Source organism: Aplidium turbinatum, chromosome 3, assembly GCF_918807975.1.
Source record: "Aplidium turbinatum chromosome 3, kaAplTurb1.1, whole genome shotgun sequence".
NCBI classification, from domain to species: Eukaryota; Metazoa; Chordata; class Ascidiacea; order Aplousobranchia; family Polyclinidae; genus Aplidium; species Aplidium turbinatum.
In genome coordinates, this window is record NC_137474.1 from 39,003,689 (window position 1) to 39,021,544 (window position 17,856).

The 17,856-nt window shown below is 35.4% G+C and overlaps 1 protein-coding gene across 1 annotated transcript; it reads right to left on the reverse strand.

Moving 5' to 3' along the window:
- Positions 1-6,242: 6,242 nt before the first annotated feature.
- Positions 6,243-17,336, reverse strand: LOC145766794 (uncharacterized). The gene is made up of 5 exons (XM_082578500.1): positions 17,264-17,336; positions 8,627-8,808; positions 8,010-8,137; positions 7,551-7,695; positions 6,243-7,022 (listed from the first exon to the last, which is right to left on the reverse strand). The coding sequence occupies exons 1-5, from the start codon at positions 17,334-17,336 to the stop codon at positions 6,243-6,245; spliced, it is 1,308 nt and encodes a 435-aa protein (XP_082434626.1).
- Between the last annotated feature and the right edge of the window lie 520 nt (positions 17,337-17,856).

The following is a 17,856-nucleotide window of genomic DNA, read 5'->3' on the forward strand; positions in this document are numbered from 1 at the left end:
TTTTCACACATTTTCTCAAGTATCCATTGACCAACAGATAAAATAATTTGAAACACGTGAAATCTTTTATTTACTCAAAAATGACTCGAGCTCTTCTGTGGGCATAGTATAGCATACAGGATTTCATAATGTTATTTTAGAAATAATTATAGAAAAATCAAACGCTTCAAACTACGTCATAGGCTTCTGTATTTAGGTTGTGCAGACAATTTCAATTTTTTGAACTTAAATTAAAATTGTACAAATAAATTCACACAGCTGTCTCTTGGCAATAATTTTAGCTTTGTCCAGTCAATCACCATCCTACAAGTGGTGTCCGTTCTGAAGCAGACAAGACAAAAACAACAAAGAATTTATTTATCCTTTTATTTTGGGTCCATTGCAACATCCGGTACCAGAAGAGGGTACCATCCGAGAGTCCCATCCGAAGATCCCTTTCTATCATATGCAAAGAAAGAGTTGACTGTAGAATTACTAACTCTTTTTGGAGATGAGATATGACGTCATCCATGTAAGCTATTGCACTTTGTTAAAGATAATTAATTTAAGTTTTAAAATGTAGATTAGAGCAAAATAAATAAATCAAATAAATCTACACACCTGTCTATTTGCAATGACACCAACTGCTTGTCCAGTCAACTTTGCTAATTTCTCTTTCTTGCTTAATCTAGCCCTCCTATGCCAAAACTATTTTTGCTTCTGTTTAAATTTTAGATTTCAACGATTTCTAATTTAGAAAAACAAACTGCAGCTATTAGCCTACTAGGTATTCTTAGCTTCTGTCAATATGAAAAAAGTGATCGTCCAAGTAGCTAAAACCTTTTCATGCAATAACGTTTAGCTAGGTATGGCCTAAATACGTTGATGAAATAAAAATACAACGATAACTTCAGAGATACAGCATAACGGCACCTCAAGGTGCGAATGGAATCAATCTTAATTCTTGTTTAAAGTCAATAAAGTATTTAAAATTTCAAGTTCAAGTTAGGGCATTCCGTCAGTTTCAAACTGTTTGGCAATAAAGGGGAGAGGGAGTACCGGATCCTATTCTAGAAGGTTGTTCTAAGAGGTTGATTTTGGCAAAAACATAAATCCTGAGAACAAGGGGGTAATCATGGGAACAAGGGGAGAATCATGGGAACAAGGGGAGAATCATGGAAACAAGGGGAGAGTCATGAGAACAAGGGGAGAATCATGAGAACAAGGGGAGAATCATGGGAACAAGGGGAGAATCATGAGAACAAGGGGAGAATCATGAGAACAAGGGGAGAATCATGAGAACAAGGGGAGAATCATGGGAACAAGGGGAGAATCATGAGAACAAGGGGAGAATCATGAGAACAAGGGTAGAATCATGAGAACAAGGGGAGAATCATGGGAACAAGGGGAGAATCCATTCCGGAAGCGATTAATACAAATTTAGAGTATAAATTTTTCCTATGAGGTTCTTTTATTAAAAAATACGCGTTTGCATAAGCAAGAGAGACCATATCAGGGAGACCATACTTACCATCTCTCGACTGAACTTCCTGCTTCTGATAAAAGATAAGAGATTTAATAGATTGAGTTTTGCTGTTAGCAGCACTGCAGCAGGATCTTTGTTTATTTCACAAGTGCAGATACAAACGATGTACAAACGTTTCACAAGTGTAGATACATTTGTAGATATAAACGCGTTGTCTCGAGCCTGATGCTGTGGGTTCGCTGAGGTCACACCGTTACCACTTCAGCAAACCCACAGCATCAGGCAGAAACAGCAGGTCGTTTGTATCTATGTTTGCGAAAGACAACAAAGGAGTTCGTTGAATTACAGTGGTTGACTTAAATCGTTGTCTGGCACGCCAATAAAAGTGCAACAGCGGCGAAGACTCACCCTTTAAAGCGATCCACACGGGTAAAGAAAGTGTTTGTCCTAAAAACTTCACAAGTTTGAATTAAAAATGTATGTTGCCTTGCCAGGCCGTATGTGCGTTTTTATCTACTCTTTGATGTTTTTTCTTAACGTCAAAGCATTCCACATATGAATTGATTTATAAAGGTTTCTAGGTCGGTAATATATTTTATCTAAAAAAATCCTGTATTTGCATTATATATGAGAAAAACACAATCAATTGTTTAGTTTCAAACCCCCATTATGCCATTGCCTTATCACCTCATAAAGCAAGACATCACTTTTTTAATTAAAAATCTAACCTCAGCATAATTTGTCTTTTTAGTGCTCACCGCAAAGAAATGAGGGTCAAAGATATGTCATATCTGATCTCGTTTTGAACACATGCTTCGTCAGAGAGTGTGCACTTGCTAGAAAAGGCTTATCTGAGAAATCTGCAGCATTGAGGTCTTCAATCAAATCATAAAATTTTTAACGTTTATTCGTGTAGTTTGCTATAGGCGACGCCAGAGCATGACAATCATGATGCAACTTTCAGAAGTTTTCTATTCAAATAGAATAAAAAATTACAGTGGGGATTTAGTGTAAGAACTAAGTTACTTATGTCATTTTAATAAAAACAGTAAAAAGATGAAAGTGTATAGATACTAAACCTATTGTCTGTGAACGTTTCGAAAACTGAACTGTTTTCATCTTCAGTGCTATAAAATGTAAGCAATCCCTGGTGCAGCTAAGTTTAAATTAAATTGCGACTGACGTCACAAGGGATAGTCAACAAAGCTGATCATGAAGTATTTTAGATTAAATGGACTGGGATACAAAAAAAAAAATCCAATCGATTTGATCACAGCCAAGCATGTTATTGGGGGTAAAAGACGCGTATATTCTTACTTTTACCAACTTTTCAAACTTTAAACATGGAAACTGATTGCATCCGTTGTTATTTGACTTTTTAACAGCTGGATTTAGCAGCGCCAATCGCAATCATGGTGAAGCCTAAACTTACCGCTGTATAGCCTATTGTCGCACAGTAGCTAATATATGAAAACTAACCCTATTGTTACAAAAATATGTAGACTATAGTTACTTAAATCAGATATTTTTCAATGTGTTTAAGGAAAAGATTTCTTAAGAAAATATTGCGAGGAACTGCTACACCATTTCACACTTTTGCGAACAATGAGCAACTGCCAATGTAGCACTGTATTTCGGTACATTATGACCAACTTCAACAATACCGTAGGTTTGTTTTAAATAAAAAAAAACTTCAAAATATCAACTGATTGTACTCGGATGGTTTGAGAATGAGATTGTTACCGGTTCTACCGGGATAGAAAGTGCCACGCCATCAAAATCATGTTTACTCGAGGTCACGGAAACAAAAAAGAACAATGCTTCCCGTTTGTCAACACAAGCCTAATGGAAATGTCCGTTTATTAGCCACGAGCCTACCAAGTAGCGCTCGACTATAAAAACCAAATTCAAAGACTTTTATTTGTAAATAGTGTTATCTAACCAACAAAGAACACTTAGCAGTAGGCTACAATATGTTGCCAATTGGCAATTTTTGTATGTTTCACAACTGAGCGCTTATAGGCTATAAATCTGTTTAAACTATTTTTATGTTACTGCTTATTTTTAAGTTGATTTATAGATACTCTAGATTTTAAAAGAAGTGTTTATTTATGCAGCAAATGAAAAAAAATACTTATTCCTAAAATTGACTTTTCCAATCGAAACATTGAAAATAAAATATGAGAAATGCTCAAGCCATTGGAAGAAAGTAGCAAAAAGATACACACAACAGCATTTCTCTCTTCTAATGAAAATGCCAAGATGCTTTTTTGCATAAATCTGATTTGTGAAATATTTTAAGTTTGTCTCACTCCAAAAATGCAACTGATCTTAACTGATAACTTGATGAAATCAAAAGATTATATCACATCTGTATGCTGTTTTTTTGATCTTGTCACGGTTAAATCATCCCAACTTTCAAATTACCATTGGTAGTCTATGCGTGCTCCTTAATATCTTGAAACCAAATGTAGGTTAATTTGTAATGCAAAATACAACCTGCTAAACATAAAATTGGAAACCTTTCACTTTGGTGAAAATTTAAGGTCATTATGTCAAGTGCAGGCCTACTCCTTAGGCTTAGACTCAAGGTTTTGTTCAGAAAATTTCTGAAGAAAAAAATAAGGCCTGACATTTTTGGGCCTGCTTTTTACTGCAATTTTTCTTCATTATTCACATTTGAAAAAGGCATGAAAATGCAGGCTATGTATCGTTTCATTTCCGATAAACAACGGGCAAGATTTTGACTAAAAAGATATTGAGCCCATTATCCGCCATTTTGATGAAAATCGAAAACGCTTGGAATTCAAAAGACTACAACTCCATACCGCCTATAAACACACATCCACGTTTGATCCTGAAAAACTTTTTTTTAACAACTGTTCATTTTCAGGATATAAATTTTGTTTTCATTTATAGGCTACTGCTTTAATTTCAAACCCAAATTCAGGATATTTAAAGAAAACTTTTAAAGAAAAATTTTAAAGAAACTTTTAAAGAAAGTTATAGGCTACCACTCAAAAAAAAATTTTGGAGATCCTGGCCCCTAAGTTTTTCCCGGGCCAGATCCAAAAATAGCCCCTAAACATCCTGCTAATGAATAAATTGATAGGCTACAACTGGGTACACTTGAAGCAGTGTGTTGACGCAGACCTTTGTTAATTAAAACTCTCTTTGTAAAAAGGATTATTTGTTATTTTACAACAAAATTATGAAATCGCTGCAGTCGAGTTTTCAAACCGCAGTGTCAGCTTGGCGGTGTGTCGTCTGCAATAGCTGCGTGGAAGGTTTTCATTGCTAAATGTCGCACCCTCGTGAGAGACGAACAGCTTTTTTCAAACTACTGCATGTATTTTATTTTCATTTGAAATCTCAAGTACAAGTTGATGATTACATGATAGAAAACCGACATCTCACATGACTAACATGATTTATAAATAGCTTAAACTTAACAATTGTTGCTTTTGCTTAAAAATACAAGACGTAGCAAAAGTTAAAAACAAAGAAATAATGCGTTTTTTTATATTAATTCAAGAAACTCGACAAAATTCTCACTCCTCAAGTACGATTGAAAACACAGTGGTAAATATTTATTTAGAGAAGTTTTTATACAAATTGGACAATTGCTTTATACAAGTTTTCATACAATGTCAAAAGTACGTTAGTGTTCAACTTAAATTGACTGTGTAAATATCAAAACGTATCAGACAATGAGTTGTTGGCAAATTTGTTTTGAATTAGTTTTTAGGACAACAATAATTAAAAACATATAAATAGACCACAAAGCTGAGTTATTTCATTGAATAGTTCATCGTTACATTATAATCATTTTTTGTGTGGATAAACTTACTGTACATAAGTTATCATATTTTTGCGTGTAATTGCAACAAACAGCATTTTTTTCTCATTTGGTCAAAATGTAGTGACCATCACTGAAACGAATCGAATTTGATGACAAGATTGTTGTAGCAATTCTACACTACATCTAGCTATACCCTTCTAAAAACGATGAAGTTGTGGTTTATGTTTTTGTGATATTTCTATAACAAAAGCATTTAACACTATAAAGATTCTTCTTCTTCGTCATGTGAGCCTCTGGGGCCGAGGGTCGATCCTATTACCACCTCAGATTCACGATGTTTCCGGACTAATTGGTTGCTAAGAAAGCACTGGTTAGACCCAAGTAGCAGATATTCAAACCAAGCAATATTTGCTTTGACTGAAAATCTTAGGGAGTAAATGTCATATTCGTAACTGTGAAATAAGTTAAAATTTAAAATTTAATTGTTAAATGTAACAAATATAGAAGAGTTGGTTTGTGGTACAGAACTTGAATAAAGCAAGAAGAAGGTTTTTTCATTGCTTGAAACTATGAAAACCTTCTTCTTGCAATGAATAGAGAATAAAATCCACAATTTTTGCTGAACTTTACTGCACTAAAAACGTGTAATCTATCCCTTGTTTTAGGAGAATTTCGGTCTCACGAGATTCCCTGACACCCCTTGTGATCGTGATCTTTAATCAAAACACAAAGTTACATTTTCGTCAACTTCATTAGCTACACCTAGACAACATATAGACTTGTGTACTGTGTAGCTGCACATCTATTACATTGAGCTGATACATCGCTGTTGGTTTAGAAATGAAATCCAAATATTTCATCGAACTTTATCACATATAAAATAAAAATAAGTCTTGAGTATATACTTAAGATTAGTCATGTGCAATGATATTGTAGGCTTTTGGTAGCATGAGAAACGAGCAGTGTGATAAAAATTTAAAATTTTGTGTAATCGTAAGGTGTGTAGGGTCGATGGTGAGTTGCGCACGAATATGAACTTTGATAATCGATGTTCGGAACATAATTGTGACCGGAGTAGGCAGGTACTCCGGCAGTTGAAGCTACTGCATTTGGGAATACGTCCTCGCTTGTAGCGTGCAAATGATAATAAGTTTTCTCTGCAGAATATTGGTTTGATACTGCGGATGCAGTTGCAGTTGGTGCATTTACGACGCGATCCGAATACCAAGGAATTGAAGACTCGTTAGATGATGAAGAGCAGTCTGCGTATCCTCCAGCTTGATAATAATCATCGCATCCGGATTTAGATGGAAAGTCTTGGACACATTTTTCATCACTCAAAGATGAAGAAAAACCTGGATTGTAACCTGGGTAGTTGAAAGTGAGGATTTCTTCACCGAGAGCTTGATGTGCGGCCTCCACTTGAGTTGCAGACATCTCACTTGAACCAGAGGAATCTGGACGTGAAAGATGTTGAGACATCTTCTCATTTAAGTCAATCGTGGAATATTTCAGGAGGTTGCTATAACTTTGAAGGAGAGCGCTCGGTTTCGAAGTTTCAACTTCTATTTTAGGTTCTGCTTTCAAGGACAATACAGAACTATTCCCTTGCAGCGCAAGAGACATACTTTCCATGTTTTGATGACTTTCCTTCATGTCATCTTGAGGTTCAGTTTTGAAAGGTTGCTCGGAGTCTTTATAACTGAAAGCTTTGTTGCTTGATTTTGGAAACTGTGGTTTCAGGTCAGCACAAACCTGTAGAACAGATTTCGTATAATAATCTTGCTCCCATTACGACAACATATGAACAGTACACTGCGATCACAAATACAACACAACAGGAAGCAGCGAAAAGACAAACAGTCATCGATTCAACTTTACACCCTGCTTCCATTATTTTGGCATGTCATTAAATGTCTTGGTTGGTTGGTTTTATCTCTTTATCCTAGGAATGACAAAGCCTTGATAGGTTATTCCTGGTAGTTTCGCATACTTGTAGAGGCTCTTGACGCAGGACCGGTTACCGAGATTGGCAGAGTGAAGTTTTTTCTATTGTTGATGTGTTGTTGCCGGGGAATTTGCCAGCAGTCCTGAAATGTGTTGCTCAAGCGCACACCCCGAGAGTAGAACCAGCGCCGCGTGATCTTGAGCCGGGCGCGTAACTACCCGCTTGCAAAAAAAGTTTAGTAAGGCTTGTGTTTGTGCCTAAACGTAAAAATAATATAAAATGATCGACCATTTGACAAAATGTGTTTCTTGGTATGTTTCAACCAAAATCCCCACCTGTTCTTCATTCTCTTTTACTTCTACTCCTCCGGCTCTCTTCTTGAAACGTTTTCTCCGCCTAAGATAACTTCCATTTTCGAACATATTGTAGGCGTCGGGATCCATTGTCCAGTAGCTTCCTTTCCCAGGCTTTTTGTCATCTCTAAATGTGAAACAAGAACAGAGATACAAACATATAACTCACGTTTACAATTACATGTACATGATATTTGGTTGGTCGATGAGCCAAAAATTGATTTTACAAAATTTTATAACAGGTTTATTTAATTTTCAAAACGTTTCTTTGAGCTGACGTAATTAAACACATCGCAATGGTTGTTATCCTTCATATAAATTCTTTTTTTAACATCTGTACAGGTTGGCTGACCTATTGTTTCAAAACTTTAATAAAGCTACTATATTTTCTATGCACAAAAATGTCACGTTATTTTTGGCTGGATTTCGATTGTAAATCACCTTGGAACTTTGACGAAGCACTCGTTGAGAGACAGGTTGTGACGAATAGAATTTTGCCATCCTTGCTTATTCTCTCTGTAGAAAGGAAACCTATCCATGATCCATTGGTAAATTCCATTAAGTGTAATCTGAAAAATGTTATTTCACATTTGCATTTATCAATTCCCTTTAAAATGCTGATATTTGCAAAATCCAATCACTTGGCAATATATATTATTAAGTGTAAGCGCCCATTTTGTTGTAGCCCAACAACAGCGTATTCAATAGTACGAGTGAACTTTGCCATAAAAAAGTGTAAAATATGTTTCATATGAGGTAAGGTGAATTTGAAAACAACAAATGCGAAAGTATTTTTTTACATGGCAAAGCTTTTGTGATACTGAAACAACAATTGTTATAATAATAATAATAATAACAATAACATTTATACAGTTATCGACATTTCAATGGTGAAAGATAAACAAGCTACAATTTTTTTGTAAAAGGAAGACAGCGTTTCAAATAAAAAAATAAAACTATGACTTGGAACTCTACTGCAATATATCTTAAGTACGATAAAATTATTCATAATATTCTCAAAGACAACTTAAAATACAATTTAAAAAGTATAATGTTACCTTATTGTTCGGGGCATGTTGAACAGCCATTGCTATCAAAGCAATATACGAGTATGGGGGTTTCACCATGTCTTTGCTTTGTTGGTGATGCAAGTTGTGGTGAGAAGATAAGTACCCGGAATTGAAAGCATTGTGGGAAGGATTTCCGTAATGGCCACCGCACAAAGAATTGTGATGTAGTTCTGTAAAAAGTTTACTTTGAGTCAAAACGTATAGAAATAGCTTTATTCCTACTGTTTGTAACTTTTTATGTTTTCGTGATCAGGTTCAGCGTAAGTCAAAGCCCTTTAATGCATATCAAGGGCTAAGAGGCTTTCGGGAAGAAAATATTTACTGGTTAACAAGAAAGTACCTTTGTAAAGTTCGAAACATGTCTATAAATATGTTAGATGGGTTTCTTAGATCTCAGTAGAACCAAAAGATCACAAATATTACGTCTGTTAACGTTAAAAGAGCGTCTTTTTTAAACAATATTATCATTATTTCAATACTGTCAGAAAGAAAGAGGATTATGACGAAGAAAGAGTAAAAAATTAGACAATTGCCGTTATAATCGCTTGGTTTGTTTAACTTAATTTTTCAAAAGTAAACAAAATCTTTTTGTCTAATTGAAAGCAAAACGAATCAGAAATAAACTTTAAACTGAAACAAAATAAAACACAAAAGATTTCATTTTTAAAGCAAGAGAAAGTCGGTTTAGTTCAGTTGTTTTTATTTCTGACCATCACAGTACAAGCCAAAAAAGCAGAGGTAGCCAATTACGCTTTCAATTTAAGATTTCGCAGTTCAGAACACTTTTGCCTATAGATTAGTTTGAACTTGTTTTTAAGTACAAATTGACCGTTTACAGATATTCAAGGCGGTAAGACTTTCCTATTAATACTCAATGAGGTGTAGAAACACGCCCTAGTATTTCTTCACCTTCAATCACTATAAAAAAAAAAACGCCACAGTTACAACCAACGGTTGTACAAGCTTATACTGAAGCCCACGTTGTAAGACGAAGAAGTAAGCATACGATTTTTGTCAAGTTTGACAATTGAGAAACGGTTATCACACCTCCACTAATGCGATGAGATATTGGCTCGGAGACATTTTTTTAAAATTAAAATTTCATTGTAGACTAAATGAGGAAGTTGAAAATGATTTACAGTTCTAAAAGTTCTGATACTTAAACATTTTCAAAGGTCAACACCAACTCTATTATTGATGTTATAACAGCAACTCAGTCTTATGAGTTTTATTAGTTTATTATGTTTTGTCAAATTGATGGTTCGCTAAATTTTTAAAAGGCTAAAAATCATGCCTGTACGCATGATAATAATCTGTATTGAATTTGCACCGACTCATTTTAAATCCAAGTAAAGTCAACAAAGTCATTGGCTATTTGCCAAAATTGATAATATTTTTTTTGCTTTAAGACCAATTTCAATTTTTCGATAAAATTTGAACCTTTCTTAGCCTACCGTCTTTTTAGATTCCATGGTAGGCTACTTTTTGTGGGTTTACTGTATTACCGAAGGTTGTTGAACGTGAAAATTATCCTGTTTTTTTGTCAAGCCAATTGAACAGCAATTTTAATGCTTCTAAGCTTAATTTTTTAAATTCTCGAGTGATGAATTTATGGACTAGTCTTAAACCATCGAAGAAATTTTTTTGATTTTATGGCAAGTTTTCTAGCCAATAGATTTAAAATTATTAGTTTCGTATTGGTTTCCCACAGGAAAAATTGAAGGGAATTGTGCCCAAGGCAGACAAAGATTAACCTACTTAAGCCAACAAACCGACAAAACTAACACCAACATACATCTAATACACAAAGCAAACAACAGAGAATCTTGGACGCTTTTCATGCAAGAGGCAGTCAATGCTTGGAATCAAGTGCGACAATAAAAGAAGATTGGTATCCCAAACCTGTGACGGTGTACAACTTTCGACCGTTTATGCAACCTGATTATTACATAGTTTACAATTCTCGTGAATCACAGCGTAATCCCATTTTATACTCACCATAATACGGCGTTTGAATTGTTACTTTTAGGTTCATGTCAAAAAGTTGACAAACCTATACAATCACAGTATGTTCTACCAGCGTCGCGATAACCAGATTAATAAACTTTCCAACAGGTTATAAAACTGAGAAATTTAAATTAATAGCCTACTATTTAACGTAATAGCCAACGCATGAGCAGACAACTTCCCACTTCACCCAGCACACAGGTTGCGATGAGCCACTTATAGGTTCCGAGTATCATTGTTGTGACATGCTCGATTTCTTCACACTTGCACGTTAAAGATCGTCACAACCAGTAGCGTAGCCAGAAATTTTGAAAGGGGGGGTTTTGACCACCCAACGGCGGGGGGTCTGGTGGGCCTCCCCCAGAAAATTTTGAAAAATTACTTTGAGTTTGGTGCATTCTGAGAGCATTTTGAACAAAAATGTTGGTACGAATATTACTGTAAAATGGTGCTGTCCGGTAGCATAGCAAAAGGATAAGATCATGTTTTCTTCAGCATTTTTCGGAAAAAAAGCTAAGTCTCTGTGTTTTCTTGTAGCTAATTCCTGGCTGAGATGTTTGAATGTTTGGTATTGGCAAAACTCGCTCTTTTAATGCAATTTTGTTTAAAATTAGGCAATTTTTTTTTAGACTGAAAGCATCATTCTCCATATCGTGACGTCACACGCGTGCCAAAGGGGGGGTTGTAACCACCAACCCCCCCCCCCCCCCTTGGCTACGCCACTGGTCACAACAAGCAATTGCAAAGAGGTGTCTCTGTTCATTTTCGTAATAGTCAAACGACTTTTGCAATGGCAAATTAAAAATATAGACGTTTTGTGCTCAGTAGACTGATGCTGATGTTGATTGGGAACATGTTTATAATTCTAATTCCGCACATTTAAAATGACGTCTAAACTAATTTCAAACAAGTCAAAAGTGGCTGCAGAGGTATTTCACTAAAACCAGTCACACAATAGATTACGAATTGATTCAATTGAAGTAACATCCTACAGTTGATGATTAAAGCGACCGTTTAAAGCGAAATTCGTGAAAGTAGTAACTGCAGCAGTAACTCATACTTTAGAATTAGCCTGTAATGATGTAACAAGAATGCAGCGTGACTTGATTTTGCTTTTCCGCTTCCTTGCTGTCACCGTTTTGGCATTGTCCTCTAATCAATTTATATATATCTGTCACCAGGCAACAAATAAGTGGAAGAATCAAAGATCTCAACACAAATTCACTCTATTCTTTAGAAATGTAAAAATGGTGGACTACCAATTCATATAATCAGTCTCAGTTTTTTTTCTTTTCAAATAATATTGACTAGTAGGCTAAGCCTACCAAATTTTGAAAAAAATATTTATAGTTTTATTGAATGCTTAAACAAACCGCGTTTAAAAATGTTTGTTAATTTGAAAAGATACTAAATTTTGATAAACTTCTTCTTGTAGCCTAGCGTACGATTTTTTCTCTTTGGGCATATCTAGTCTTTCGCAAAGGTGGAATTTCTTTGCCACAATCTCTGATTACACTGGTCTACACAAAATTTCAGGTTTGGGTTTTGACAACCCATTTTAGCTAATTTTGGGGCGCTGAATCCGAAAATGAACTCAGATTTTCTCTATCACATCACGTTTTTGAGATATGAAATATCCCTAATTTTTGAAAAAAATCAATTTTTGCCCCCCCTCTGTTGTCAAAACAAGGAATTCTGATGCAATAAACACTGTTTTACCTGCAATAATCTAGCTTTAATTAACAAACAAGCATTCTATATTATATTCACACAAATTTGCGTTGTCTTTATTAAAATTTCATGCCTTGGAATAAAAAATAGGCATGCAAAAGAGCAACCATAATAACATCAAACGCTACATTATGCTGACGAACATGTCGATAGGACAGTGACAAGGTATTTTCTGAATTATAGCCTACAGTTCACACAATATGCACATTGACATTCCAATGGAGTGCAGAAATTCTGAAGACACACACAGAAATAGCAAAGTGCTAAAATAAAGATTGACTCAAAGGGACTTGGGCAGGGCGAGTTCAGAAACAGTCAAAAAAATAGCTTTCATAAATATGAACTCTTCACTTATAAGCTTAAAAAGGCTCTTTTGAGGGACTTTCTTTTATGAGCAGCATCTGGAATTTCTCTTTTAAAACTACAACAATAGTCGGCCATCATGACAATCCCACCGACCTTGATAACGTTCCTGCATAATTTTAATATCCTGGTGGAAACGTTCACCCTGTTCTTCACTAACTTTCTCAAGGTTTTTTGGAAACTCATCCGCAAGGCTTTTCAAATAGTGAACTTTGATGCTCATCCTGCATCCCAAATCTTCAAAACTAAGCAGTAGCTCCCTTAAAAGATCTTTATAATTTTCTGCTTTTCTGTTTCCCAAAAAATTTCTCACAACAGCACCGAAAGCATTCCAAGCTCTAGCCTCGAATGGCAACATTGATTTTACAAAATTTTCATCCTTTAACAATTGCCTGATTTGTGGTCCATTGAAAATCCCAGCTCTTTTTTTCTCTTCACTGAGACCAGGAAAAGCATAACATATATACTTAAAACACTCTCCTTCATGATCCAAAGCTTTTACATATTGTTTCATGAGACCAAATTTGATGTGAAGAGGAGGCAAGAGGATCTTTTTGATATCAACTAACTGATCACGTATGATATTTTTGTTTCCAGGTGTCAAGGTGAGCCTTGGAGGCCACTCTTCTTTGTTCCAGTGCTGATTCTTGGCCCTGCTGTCCCAGTAGCATAGGAAACATGGGTATTTGGTGTAGCCACTTTGTTGCCCCAGCAAAAAGTTCACCATTTTTAAATCTACACAGATGAGCCAACCATGCTCAATATGGTACTTTAACTTTTCAAGAAAGGTGTTGATGTCCTGATACTCTTCTTTCATTGTCACCGAATGTCCTATCGGAATAGAACCGTACACGTTACCATTGTGAAGTAGAACACACTTCAAACTTCGTTTGGAGCTATCAATGAAAAGTCTCCATTCGTCTGCATCATACTGTGGTAATCCCCTTTCTAGAAGAAGCCCTACTATATTGTTGCAATAAACGAAATTGGGCCCCTTGTTTAAAAAGTTGGCTCTTTTTTGGCCCTTTTTAAACGTGCAGTTGGCTCCTTGCCAAATTTACATCTGGTAACCCTGCTGCACAGATATAGCAGCTGACCCACAGATAACGCCTGAGAAGCCAAGACATGGAGTTCAAGCCAGCATGGAAAAACTCAACGCTACCAATCTCCACTATGTCCTATTACGATTATTATCATAACAGGAATTTTTTTTATTTTAAAGGAAATCTGAACCAATTTATGAATTTAGTGTAAAAATATCTCTATGTTTGAAAGTTTATAGCTGTCAGAAAATAATTTTATTTGACATTTTACTGCACTAAAAAGGGTAAAAATTGGTCAATTTCATTAATAATGGCAACGATAGAAAGAAAACTTGATGTGATAGAGAAAATCTGAGTTCATTTTCAGATTCAGCGCCCCAAAGTTAGCCAAAATCAGTTGTCAAAACCCAAACCTGAAAAAAAAAGTTGAAATTTGTAGACCAGTGTTATCACTAAGTCGTAAAAAAGAACATTTTTATGTGCAGTAGTCTACTCTACGTCTTGTTGTTTACATAAGTAAGTAACGTAGGCTACACAGTACACAACCTATGCTGAGACAGAAGAGCAGTAAGTTCATTGTGATATGGAATCTGATACCTGATCACATCCCAACCTCTTTAATAGTTGAAGCAAAGGACAACGGTCACTTTAAAGTTACTTGTCGTCACTGTACAGATAACATGATTGATAAAACAAGGTGATGAAATGAAAGCACACAAATGCAACCATCAGTCTTCTTGTTGTGACTTGTGACTACTTGGTTAGAACATTTAAACAAGGAAACTTTGCAAAGATAAAACTTTGTGTTTTTTTCCGTTGTGGCCTGCAATGTACATCTATTTTAATTTGTGTAGAAAATTAAAAAAAAATTCTATTAAAATCTGATTATGTGGTAAGAATTAGCTTCCAGGGTATTTAAAGCAATGAACTGTTCATAATATTTTACAGTTATTTACTGTAAATTAAACAAACGCAGTATAGAATTGATGGGCTAGACTACCAGACCTACAGCAAAAATTAAAAAAAATATAATCTGTTAAAACCGCTTCTTACATAACGTGACAAAAATAAGATCATTTTATGTTATTTCAAATGTAATATGTGTTCACATCATGACACACTAAAGTGTATTAGTCAAAGCCATTGGGCTAATTTGGACCTGATATCAGTGATATTCCTGGGCCCTAAAACAAGACTTCGATAAAAAAGCGATTGAAGAAAAGTCAAAAGGAAAAATAGCCTACTTGTAAAAATATCTAAACAGAAGCAGTTTTCTCCAAAAATCAGAATTGTCTTCTATAAAAAACAAAATAACAGGGGCTTTCCTCAAATTTCGCGTTCTTTGGGTAAGTTTCAGGCCCCTAAAAACATCTCGGGCCCGGATTAAGCGTCTTCCTCTGGACGCCCGTCTACGCAAATGGGATGAGTGACAGGGCCTCTGAGAAAATTTTAACTAGGGGTACGAAGAGTCATTTCGGGCCCCCTTCTCACTCCGGGCCCCCTTTGTCTTGGGCAAAAGTGTGATGTTTGCTTAGGTGTAGGCTATTACACACCACACAACATTTTACTGCAGAATTGGATATCTGAGCGCAATAATAGTATCTGGCTGCAATAAAACTATTATTTTGTGTTGTGCATATCATGTGATCTGACCCTCGCCAATTTCTGTATCCTGCATTGAATTCGTGTGTCAGTTGTTGATGGTGCTGTACTGCTGTTGAGAGGTGTCGCTTATTGTAGCCTACATCTTTAATGTAAAATTTTTAAATTCATTTTTTTATTTCTCTAAGATGTAGCTTATAATTATTTCTGAACTATGTGATGTCGAAAACGTTGGATTTAGTAGTTTTATCATGTTTTTTTTTGTGTGTTTAATGTTAAACTCATTAACGTTACTGAGTGTTATATGTATCTGATATGGTACAAGCCAAGCTCTCTACCAAGGCTCAAACATACCATCTTGTTAAAACATAATCAAGTTAATCATCTGACCAATCCTCCCCTTTCTTCATTAACTTTTGCATTCACCACATGCCCAGCACTAGCAGAGGTGAACGAGAGAAGTCACTTTTTTTGACTCCGGCTCCGGTCCTACTCCGAAAGTATTCTCCGGCTCCTGCTCTAACTCCGAAATTCATTTTGAAGTGAAATAAGCGTGAAACTACCTTTGTCAAATAGTTTTTAAAAAACACAAAAAAGCACCCGGGCTTTTTGCCTGGGTTTTTCTCAAACCTGTTTTTGCTACACTATGCCCCTCTCTCCCAGGACAGGAGAATAACTAACTTTTATGATTTAATTTAGGGTGCTTTTAACAAAACATTTTTGCACGTAAAGCATTAAATTACCACTTTAGGCCCGTAATTTGCTCGCAAAGCACTCGATTACCTTTCTGGGCCCTTTTGCTAGATTACGGGCCCCACAGGACTAAAGAATAACAACTTTTATGCTTGAAATCAGTCGGTTAAGATGGTTTTAATCAACATTTTTGCGCATAAACTATAAAACCACAATTTCGGGCCCCCCAACAAACACAGGCCTGGGTTCTCAAGGATAAGCCGTACCCTCCGTACCCCCCTCTCATAGGCCCTGATGAGTGATAAGGGGAATATTTACACTTTGGAGGAAATTATACGCGTCAAGGGGCAGATTTTTGAGGCACAAACGATGGACTATGCTACATGCTTACAGATGCAGAATTATCAGAAAACATCTTGTGAAATGAAAATTATTTTTAGAATGTCGGAAAAGAGAATTCATGACCTTTAAACTTGAGAATTGTGAAAAATAGGCTATTAAACCAATAGCCTTGTAAAAGCAAGAGAAAAAATCTTACCCATGATTTGAAATATTTACATCTTGTTTTTAGAGGGTACCGTACTTGCAGTTATCACAAATCAATTCTCACTTAAAAAGTTTAGGCTGTGTGCAAAAATGCTAGCCTACAATATCCCAGATCACAACATTTTATTTTGTTTTTTCGGGGTAGCACATTCGGAAAAATAAAATGGATGAGATGGCAAAACATTGAAGCAGACGTTTAAGGCTGTAAAATAAGGACGCCTAGTTGTTCAGACAGTCAGACCTAACAATCTGTAGTTTGCACGACCAGAAATCAAAGATTTAAATTACGCAAATCCTTGAAATAACTTGCAATGTCATAGCTTTTTATTAGAGTTGCTTTCCTTTAATTTACAAGTATTTCTCAAACAATATTTAACTTTTAATATAAACGACAAATTTCTAAGCATTTCATACTCTTGTTGTAGTTACACAATCTACTAGTCTATTGTGGGGAATAAAAGCCTAGCCTGCACAACTATTTGTAAAACATAGTGCTTTTTATAAATACAGGTGTGTTAAAAATGTCATTACTTGTTTGTGTTCAGCTAAGATGATTTGAAAAACAGCGATTAAAATAATATGGCACATGCTCTATGCTTTCAGCGGATTGTGAAGCAGCAAAGAACTTTGGTAAAATTACCTGAAATGTTATTATAACTTGCTGCGTATTGATAGTAGTTTCCTTCTGCGGGGCTCGGTTGCCCGGAATACATTTCTACGGCATTGGGTAGTCTCACTTGCGGCAGCATATCATTATTTGTTCCGGGGTGGGATGTGGTCTGATAGTGTAATTGCATTGTCATTTCAGTTTTGTTTATACAATAAATAACATCAAGAATAACTCTCTGACTATAAAGGAAAAAAGAATTAACACAATCACCTTGACTAAAATAATATTTTTAGACAAATTATATTCATATTTAGGCTACACACAAATTAAGAAAATAATTTGATAACATCTTGTCAACCACTTACAAAAACAATATTGTGGTCTCTCTCTATATGGAAAAACAACTTTTGCTTCATTATTTAACTAACAATACGATTTTATAACTCCTCTCTTTGTTTTTCTTTATTTTTCGTTCTTGTAAAACATAAACGTTTCGCATTCTGACAGCTTGTCTAAGTGCTATATGGTTAAATGACAGATTGCCTAAGCTTTCCCCTCTTTTACAGCATGATAACTTTATCTTTAACCATGACTTCGTTCTCACCCCAAATTGTTGGAAAGCA